Below are 10,722 nucleotides of genomic sequence, written 5' to 3' on the forward strand. Positions count from 1 at the left end.
ATGGCATGGATAGCAGCAGTAAGGAGGCCCAAGATTACCTTTGATAACACTCCACCACACATGATGGTGTGTTCAAAGCATTTCCACAAAGGTAAGTTACAATTACTCTCTGTAAATGTCATGTTGTGGGCAAATAACCAGCGTGTTTTTTTTTTTTTTTTGTGACTTAAAGGTGCTAAAGAGGATCTTTTCGTTGACTGAGAATCCAAAGACTGTTACTGAGTTTTTGAAATGAGCGCATGCGTAAGAACAGCCCCCCTCCTTCGAAGGAACGCCTCCCAAAACTCATAAACACTCGTATTGGAACACGAGTGTTTACCACCGGCATTCGCTGTGATGTGTGTTAGTGGATTCATTATGTCGGACTCACCGCAGGTAACTCATAATCTGCAGTTGTTACTCCTGTCTCCAGACAAAAACATTGCATGCAGCGCCTGTGGAGTGTGGAAAGTTACTGGAGCGCGCAGCCGCGCACGTCTCTCACAAGGAATGTCACGGCAGTGATTGACAAACCAGAGGGCCAATCGTTTACACGATGATCGCGTAAACGATTGGCTGATGTTTTTAAGGCCCTACCTCGTGCACAGATGATGTATATTAATATTATTACTTTCAGTGCACCTAATAAATAGTCTTTTATCAGTTAGTAAAGACAGTTTCAAGTAATATTGCAAAAATGTATAAAACAAAACATCCTCTTTAGCACATTTAAATAGACCATTAGATTTGACATTAGGCCAATGTTAACTGTGAAAAAAAATTAAATGGCTACAAAATGAGCTTAAGTTTTGACCTTAAGTCAATGTACTAAAGCGTAACGTTAATCAGTTTTAAATGTTGTAAATCTAGGCTACATAACAATTTATTTAGTGACTGTGTTTTCAGGCAAACCTGCCTATGAAATGTTGGAGTGTGATCCTGACTGGGCCCCTTCTCTGTACCTCGGCCACACTGAGGTCAAAGTTGCGAACACAGACCGGTTCAAGCGGTTTAGCAGAAGAGCGACGAGATCACAACAACAACAGCAACACCCATCGCTAGGCACTGACAACACTGGTCCTGAGGCTGAGTTGGATAATGCAGCACCTTTACACCCAGGTAAATAGTAAAAGAATACAATATACACTACCGTTCAAAAGTTTGGGGTCAGTAAGATTTTTAATGTTTTAAAAGAAGTTTCTTCTGCTCACCAAGGCTGCATTTATTTGATTAAGAATACAAACAAAAACGGTAATATTGTGAAATATTATTACAATTTAAAACAGCTGTTTTCTATGTCAATATACAGTAAAGTGTAATTTATTCCTGTGATCAAAGCTGAATTTTCAGCATCATTACTCTAGTCTTCAGTGTCACATGATCCTTCAGAAATCAATCTAATATGATTGCTGCTCAAGAAACATTTATGATTATTTTCAATGTTGAAAACAGTTATGTATATTTTTATTTCATGATGCTATGATGAATAGACAGTTCAAAAGAACAGCATTTGTCTGAAATCTAAATCTTTTGTAACATTAAACACTACCATTCAATAGTTTGGGGTCAGTAAGAATTTTAATTTTATTTTTGGGGATAGAAATAAAAAAAAATAAATCAATACTTTTATTCATCAAGGATGAGTTAAACTGATCAAAAGTTACAGTAAAGACATTTGTAATGTTAGAAAATATTCTATTTTAAATAAATGCTGTTCTTTTGAACTTTCTATTCATTGAAGAATTTTGAAAAAAAATGTACACAACTGTTTTCAACATTGATAATAATAATGAATGTTTCTTGAGCAGCAGATCAGCATATTAGAATGATTTCTGAAGGATCATGTGACACTGAAGACTGGAGTAATGATGCTGAAAATTCAGGAATCACAGGAATAAATTAGATTAAATATATTTAAATATAAAACAGTCTTATAAAACAGTAGTGTATGTTGCCCCCTGTGTACAGCTAATCTGTATTCCTTAGGAATAGAGGTTGTGATATGACACAGTTTCTTTATATTGTTACTGTCAGACACTACACCTGCAACTGAGATGGAAGGTCCTGTGAATCCACCCCCATCGCCGGGTACTGTCCACACCGGTCATGAGACTGAGTTGAATGAAGCAGCACATTTGTTCCCAGGTAAATATTGGTAACAGACACAAGTAGACTCAATATATTTTATGTGCAATGGTGTTTCTTTATCTAGACAAAGGATTGAACCTAAGTATAAGTACCTTTCACACAGAGTTGTAGCTTTTCTGACACAAAGGCCAGTCATTCTAGGAGGTCATTATGCATTTGGCATGCTAATGTAACAGTCTTGAAATACTTGGAGCAGCTATCAGTAACAAAAGTATGGTGTGAAAGTCACATCCATGGGCCCAGTTCTTCAAAAGAGTCATTTGGATCAAAGTGATCTAGATTGATAAATCCCATGTCTTGATGTGTGGAATCAAGGATTACATTTGAACTGGTCCCTGATCACAGATACAAAAACATGGAATTTTCAAATCGGGATCATTTTAACCAAATTAGACTGTTTTGAAAACAGTGGGCCCTGGGCATCAGGCAAGTATACAGAGATTTACAGTTTATTCTTATTGTTATTACAATTAGACTACTCTGCACCTGTGGCAGAGATGGAAGGACCAGAGACTCAGCCCCTACCATCAGCCCCAGACAATGCAGGGAGAGAAGAAGAGATGGAAACTGAAACATCAGGGGATGATGGTGCTCCAATGGGGAATGCAGAAGAACAGCAGAACTGCACCATGTGTGGCCTCAGACTCAATGAAATAATACGCTTGCAGGAAGAGAATCGAAAACTGAAGGGAGAGCTCTCCAAAAAGGCCCTGGATGAGAAATTTCTCAAAGACAATGATTCAAAGGTGAAGTACTACACTGGCCTTCCATCTTTCAGTCTATTGATGGGAGTGCTGATGCAAATCATTCCCAGTCTACCTAAATTAGAAACAAAAGAAAGAAAACTCTCCCATTTTCAAATGCTCCTCCTGACCCTTATGCATTTAAGACTTGATCTGCCTGTCGAACATGTTGCATACCTCTTTGACATTAGCCGACAAACCGCATCCAATCTGTTCATTGAGACCATCAATGTACTGCATGCACATCTCAGCCCTTTGGTGCACTGGCCAAAGCGCCATTGTATACAGGCAAGCATACCACATCAGTATGTAGAGATGTTTGGGAATCGTGTTACTGTTATTATTGACTGCTTCGAGCTTTTCATTGAAAGGGCACAAAATCTACGTGCAAAGGCACAGACATATTCAAACTACAAAAGCAGGCACACAATGAAATATCTCATTGGCATAACACCACAAGGTACCATCTCTTTCATTTCCAAAGGGTGGGGGGGGCGTGCCAGTGATAAACAGATCACAGAGAACTGTGGCTTTCTTCAGAAGCTCTCGCCTGGAGACCTAGTGTTAGCAGACCGTGGATTTGATGTTAAAGAAAGTGTTGCCCTTGTGGGTGCTACACTGAAAATACCTGCCTTCACCAGGGGCCACAGCCAACTTAATGCAAAAGATGTGGAAGAGACCAGGAAGTTGGCTCATGTCAGGATCCACGTGGAGCGAGTGATAGGGTGTATGCGCTCTAAGTTTAACATATTAAATGACACAATACGCCTGGGATTTGTGGTGCCTTGTGAGGGGGAGGATAAGACTTTGCTGGATAAAATTGTGGTTGTGTGCTGTGCTTTGACCAATATGTGTCCAAGTGTTGTTGTGAAGCCGTCGTGTTAGAATTATACACCATGCTCACATCTACTTTGTAAATGTTTTTTTATTTTACAAAAGAATAATTTTTAGCCATGTCTGTAAATAAAATACACAAAGACTGAATGAAATTCTGCCTCCTTTATCTGTATTAAGGAAGAATTGTGCAAAATCAGTGTTCTTTGGTTACAAACACAATAACATAGTAACTGTATATAACATAGTAACACAATAACTTAAATAGTAGTAACAACCAACTTAATTTCAGTTTCTTTACATATTTAACATGTAAATACATTTAGATGAATACATTTACATTATAAAGAGTCCATAGAAAAGATGAGAAACTGGAAATGTATGAGAAAGATAAGAACTGGAAATGTATGAGGTTGGTTGTGGGTGATAAATCACAGACATGTGCAAGCATCGCATTGCCATGACTCTTCTCTGGCTGGTGCACTGCTGAGTCCCACGCAACCTAAATGGAACCACTGTATAGGACAGTTCTGATTATCGCAAGCAACCATATCATCAAGCTCTTCAGGCTGTCTGCAGAAGCACCACAACACAGCCTTTTCACATGCCCTTCTTTTGGGCTGGGGGGTGTTAGCTGGCTGCAGTGTGGCCAATGGTATTTTGACTGTGTTTTTTCGTGCTCGTTTTTGTTTTTGTCTGTGGGTTGTGAATCAAATAATGGCACAGGTAGTTCAGCTGGAGGCACAGGTAGGTCAGCTGAAGGGGGGGTGCTGGTAGGGGCTGGTGGGACAACCTTGTACTTAGGTGTTTTACCTGGCTGTAATGTGGCCAATGTTTTTCTGACTGTGTTCTGTGCTCGTTTTCTGGGTTTGTCTGTGAGCTGGGAATCGGATGATGGCACAGGTATCTCAGCTGAAGGCACAGGGGGTGGGGGTTGAGTGTAGTGATGGGCTACAAGCGCAGGTAGGACAACCTTGTAAAAAAAAAATTGTGCGGTTGGCAAAAGTGTCTCCCAAAGTTCTACGTCAGGCATGACACGCACAGTTGCAAGGCTTTTGGTCGTCCAAACAACAAAGTCACAGAACTGTGACTCGGTGACAAAGATCTGAGTTTGTACCTGTTTGTAGTACTTGTGGGTCTGCTTCAACTCCATCCTTCCTTCTGTGAACTGCAGACAAAACTCCTTGTCAGTACATGCCTGCAGAATGTTATGGTCCTGGTGCTTAAAAGGCCATTTAATCTCCACACATCCTTTCCCGCAACATGCACAATGCACAAGTGCATCAGGAGTCGCGCCTATTTCAGGGAAATAAGGGTTGATTATGAATCCACAGTGTTCCACTTTCATGTCCCTGTGCCGCAGCTCTGTCTGTGTGATGTAGGAGGCCCTTGCCGTATCCTCTTTTTCTCTCCCCCATTTAATGGCCTCTGGGCCATTGTCAATCTGTCTCAGTGAAGGTTTCTGTGGATAGCACACCTTCTCCACAGTTGACTTTGCTGGTCTGGTTATGGAGGTGGAGACAACAGCGTGTATGATGGAGGCGGTTGTCCTTCCAGCCCGTGTGCTGTGCCATATGTCAGATTTGTGCTGCTGTCTTGTGTTCTTTTCCAGTGCAACTGCCTCTGTGGCTGTCACTGCCACAAGGTGTGTCAGGCCCTCACAGTGTTGAAGCAGGACAGACAAGTCACAGCTATCCATTCGTGGATCGCGAAGACGCAGCAGTGACTTCGGCAGGACACATGGCTGAATGGGATCAGCATAGAGGTGGCAGAATTCCTCCATTACAGAGCACAGTCCGGACCTGTGTGCATGCATGAGTTCTGTGAGAGGTTTTAAATCGGCAAGTGTTTTCTGTGGTAAACATGTGCCACCTGAGCGGGTCTGGATCTTGGGTGCTGTGCTGGTGTCTCCACAGACTGACCGATCAAGTGCCTTTTTTCGGGCTGAGCTTGTTGTAAAGTCAATATTATGTCCAGGCACTCCCTGCACTTTGGTTATATTGGAGGGCATCACCCAGTATGCTTCAACATCTGTTGGAGTCACAGTTCCACGTAGACGCACAGCTGTATCTATCTTGTACAGGAGGGCTGCCACATGTGCACACTTCTCTGCAATGCCAGCCATACAAGTGGAGTGAGCGCTTTCCACTTCCCCACATGCTGTAAGTATGACCCATGGCTGTAGGGGCTTCTGGCTGAGTCGCATGGAGTGATTCACCTAAGACAATAAAAGCATTATTAATAACTTGTAGAGAAATACAAAACAGTACTAGCAAGACACATTGAGCTATCTGATGCATGCAGCCAATCAGGGATACAATGTGATAGGAAGTGGGCTGGGGATGGATGGGCTTACCTGCATACTACACTGATTTGTCCACAACACCAGTAAACTCACTCCCTTCATACATACAGCACACACTGCCCCATTCATCCCTCCCCTCTATCTTAATGCAGCCCTTATCGTGTGTGTCTCAGGCTCTACCACCAAAGGAAAATGTCTTAAGCCTTGTATTTTTTAAATAAGTTTTATTAATAAAGTAAATGCACAGAACCAGTTTATTTGTAGTGCACTGACAATAGTTTTATATAATTATTTATTAATTAAATTAATCAAAAGACAAAAAGACCTTGAGATATGTTTGGTAATTGTACCTGAATGAATTAAAAATTTATTTGGTATATTTCAGATCAATATATTTGTTTTTCTTAAAATTTTAATTAACACTAACTTTATTCTCATCTTAATTATACATTTATTTCTGTATAAAATAATACTACCATTAAAACACATTTGATTTTCTTTAATCTAAGTGTAACTTAAAAATAAACAGATTAGAGCTCTCTCTCTCTGTGTGTGTGTGTGTGTGTGTGTGTGTGTGTGTGTGTGTGTAAGAGAGAGAAAGCGAGAGAGAGAGAGAGATTTTGGTTGGGTGACAGTTGTAGGTTACAGTTTGACAAAAGCACAATGTTGTGTTTTATTGCGAGTGTACATAAATATAATTAAACACTTTGCAGTTTGAATGATATCCTGTATGAACAAAATGACGAAGTATGTTTTTATGATTCCACTGTTCGATCGCGTCCGCGCCTCTCTCTCTCTCTCTCTCTCACACACACACACACTCACACACGCTGGTTTGTTGAATTCTGACTGCATGCAGATAGATGAGAGAGAGAGCGAGGAGTGTGGTGCTTAAAACATTAGCATACCTTTGAACGGACGACAGTTTTCTGTCCCACTTTTACAATCTCCAGGTCCTGGACCCATCCATCGGTAAAAAAGACCTGGGCCTGCTGCAGCGACTTGAAGTTGCTGAAAACTTTGTGTGTGTATGCACTAACACTTAATATCATGTAGTTGTGTATATATATGGGTGCTGGAAGTTTGGCAACAGTTTGACGTCCCTTTACCAGTGGCTCTGCTCGTAAGGATCTAGTCCTTTGACTCCCTTTATTTTCTCGTCATATCTCGTCTTTGCATTAGGATTTAGTTTTAGGTGGTATGGTCCGACAATGTTTTCTTTAGCCCGCTGCATTTTGTCGGATTGTATTCTGTTTTTCATGGTAATTGTTAATTCTTTTCATGCCAAAACATTAACCTGCTATGCCAACCCATGTAAACTGGCCAAACATACCCATAATTCTTTGCGTTCTGATGACGTTGCCGCCCAGTTGGTCACATGTCTTAGCGATCTCTATAGGCCTGCTCACAAGCAGGATGTTAAGATAAACAAAACTCACCTTTCAGGTGCACACCACTGAAAAGTTAACATTGAACAATAAGCGGCCCCAGTCAGGTTCGTCACTTGATGGTGTTCCCTTATAACATTTTTGTTGTGGTCTGTGCCACTCGGTGCAAGGACAAACGATTTGGGGGGTATTATTTTGCATAAAAGAAATATTAATTTTTTTTTTTAATTTTTTTTAAATAATTTACTTGATTTTATGTCTCTAATCCCAGTCAATTATTCACTGCAGAAAGTGAAACTAAAAACTGAGCAATGAGAGCTACTTCAACATGTTCTGATAACACTATTTAACCTTTTATTTCTTAATATTTCTCTTGTGGCCCATACGTAGTGAAAAAATTGAGAAAACGTGTTAAACAAGTTGTTTTTTTTAAATGAGGAGTTAGCTAACTTATTACAGCGCGTTAGTTATGCGTGATGCGCTATAAATTATTGCAGGGCAAATTAAAATATTAGTTTAATTCTAAAAGTAGCCTCATCATCATCATTCAGATCATCGCAGAGGGGGTCTTGAGATCTGTGCTATTTGCGTTTCTGTATTTGCTTGTGTTGTATTTGCAGTGTGTGTATTTGCATGTGTTGTCAAACTGTTGAAGATGTTTTCTTTATTTGCTGGTGTTTTTTCTATTTGCGTGTGTTTTCTTCAGTTGCTCTCTCGGCCACCGTAGCATATGAACCAAAACAGAAAACCTTTATAGAACCACCCTATAAAAACAATTATTTCCAATCTTTATCAAGATAAATTCTTACCATTCGCCATTATAATAAGCTCACTGCACCGATTCATCACATTTATTTACGTTACTAATGTTGACAACAACAACTCAAGATGGAAAATTGTAATTTGTAATTTTCTTTGGCTGCTTGTTTTAAAAGACTATTTTCTTTTTTATATATTTTAAAGCTGTGCAGCAATGTACATTGTAAAAGATGATGTACACAAATATTTAAGTTGAATTGTATTATAAATTGCTTTGGATTAAAGCATCTGCCATATGTGTAAATGTAAAATTGCTTGCACTCTGACAGAACCTATGATTAAGTAATAATTAACAAAGGTAAAAACACAGTGTTGTATAATATCAAGGAAATGTAATTACTCTGCCTCATTGTTTATTTTAGATGCCTTTTAGCTACACATATTTAACCAATGAATTAAATATGTTGCTGTCACAGTTGGTAGCAAACACCAGGGTAAACGAAGGGGAGTTGAGGAATACAAGCTTTAATGATAACACTTAGAATATACACAACCTTACACAGACGAGAACGGACGAGGAATGAGGGTGAACACAGGGCTTAAATACAAGTATCAAACAAAGGGAACTTAACAAGGTGATGGGATGATTAGACACAGGTGCAGCAAATGAACTAATGAACAGAATGGGGAAACTAGGTCACGGGGAAAACGGAAACATGAGGATCTGTAACAGTTCGCCCCCTCCCGGATAGGTGCGTCCTCGCGCCGTAAGAGTCCAGAGGAGGGATGGAGGGAGGGGGTTCTGGAGGAGGGCGGAGAAACATAAAGACAGAAAAGAAAAGAGTCCATGTAACAGAAACAATAGTCCAAGGGGGCGTGGAGGGTGGGAGGAGCCAGGGGGAGACCAGGAGCAGGACGAGAGTCCAGCCAGGATGGCGATCCACGGCGGAGTCGAGGGAGGGAGGAGCCATGGTGTAGAATTCCTCGACGAAACCGTGGGTTTGGACTGATGGAGACGAAGCCGGTGGAGAAGGAGCCCAGAGCGCAGATGGATGGCCGACGACCAGGCATGACACCGCAGGTTTCGGAGGCCACGAGGGAGGCGTGGCGACGATCCCTTGAGGTGGAGTCGGGGTGCCAGAGGTCTGAGGTGGAACCGGAGCGACAGAGGACGGAGCCCGATGGAGCCGTAGGGGTTGAGAGGCGTCGTGCCGCAGACGACTCGTAAGTCCGTGGCGAAGGCGTGGCGACGTCTGACCAAGATGTAGCTGGAGGTTCGAGGGAGCCCGGTGTAGCCGAATGGCCGATGGTCCCAGGCGGAGCCGAGGGGGGGAGGAGCCATGGCGGAGGAGTCTGGACGACGGGCCGAGGTGGAGAGACTGGATCGGAGGCAGGAGGCGGAGCCAAGGGGCCCAGTCATCCAGACGGTGCTGTAGAATGGCTGGCCCGAGGTGGATCCACACCACAGAGGGTTGGTGGAGGAGACACTGAGGTGCCAGCGTGATGCAGCGACGAGTGGGCAGAGGAACTTGATGGTAGCTGGAGAGGAGGTGGGAGAGGGAGGCTGGGAGGGACCAAAGAAGACGCAGGGCTGGACGGGACCAGCGGGGAGACGGACAGTTCTAGGCTGGACGGGACCAGCGGGGAGACGGACAGTTCTAGGCTGGACGGGACCAGCGGGGTTAGGAGACACAGGGGATCTTCCTCTTCACTACAGTCCTCATAAAAAGACAAATTGTCCAGCACTTGCTCACCCTCTGTGGTGGGAGTGTGGGCGGAGCTCCACTCCATCCCCTCGAACTCTACGAGGACTCCCACGTTGGCGCACGTTGTTGCCGGGTCACACACCTGGTCAGACGTCTGTCCTCGGGACTCCAGTTCTGGGGTGAAGTGAAACTCGGTCCCGCTTGTCAGCTCCGGCTCGTTTCTTGCGGCAGGCTGATTACATCCATCTGCGGTGGGCTCTGGCTTGTCGTCCGTGTCGCTGGGTGAAGGTAGGCTGAACTCTGGATGGGGAGTGGGGCCGGTGATTTCTGCAGCGATGGCGATGGTGAATGGAGAGTCACAGTTCACCAGCACCCACTCCACGTACTCTGCGAAATTCCCCCGAGGACCCACACCAGGCAGACGAGCTCTTGACATTGTGCTGAGGCTCATATAAAAAAAAACACTCAGCGTTTCGTCCGGGATGTTGGTATGGCACGCCAGATCTAAAAACCTTTGGGTGTGGGTCTCGAGGGACTGCTGCTCCTGGTCGAGGTAAAGCAGTTGGACAGCCGGTGAGTCCATATCGGTATCGGTCCGTTCTTCTGTCACAGTTGGTAGCAAACACCAGGGTAAACGAAGGGGAGTTGAGGAATACAAGCTTTAATGATAACACTTAGAATATACACAACCTTACACAGACGAGAACGGACGAGGAATGAGGGTGAACACAGGGCTTAAATACAAGTATCAAACAAAGGGAACTTAACAAGGTGATGGGATGATTAGACACAGGTGCAGCAAATGAACTAATGAACAGAATGGGGAAACTAGGTCACGGGGAAAATGGAAACATGAGGAT

At 43.0% G+C, this 10,722-nt stretch overlaps 1 protein-coding gene across 1 annotated transcript; it reads left to right on the top strand.

The window, feature by feature from the left end:
- LOC125261232 lies at nt 1–3,755 on the top strand. The gene is made up of 4 exons (XM_048179846.1): nt 1–91; nt 886–1,098; nt 2,014–2,124; nt 2,602–3,755. The coding sequence occupies exons 1-4, from the start codon at nt 1–3 to the stop codon at nt 3,753–3,755; spliced, it is 1,569 nt and encodes a 522-aa protein (XP_048035803.1).
- Nucleotides 3,756–10,722: the final 6,967 nt, after the last annotated feature.

The sequence above is a fragment of the Megalobrama amblycephala genome, unplaced genomic scaffold, assembly GCF_018812025.1.
Source record: "Megalobrama amblycephala isolate DHTTF-2021 unplaced genomic scaffold, ASM1881202v1 scaffold379, whole genome shotgun sequence".
NCBI classification, from domain to species: Eukaryota; Metazoa; Chordata; class Actinopteri; order Cypriniformes; family Xenocyprididae; genus Megalobrama; species Megalobrama amblycephala.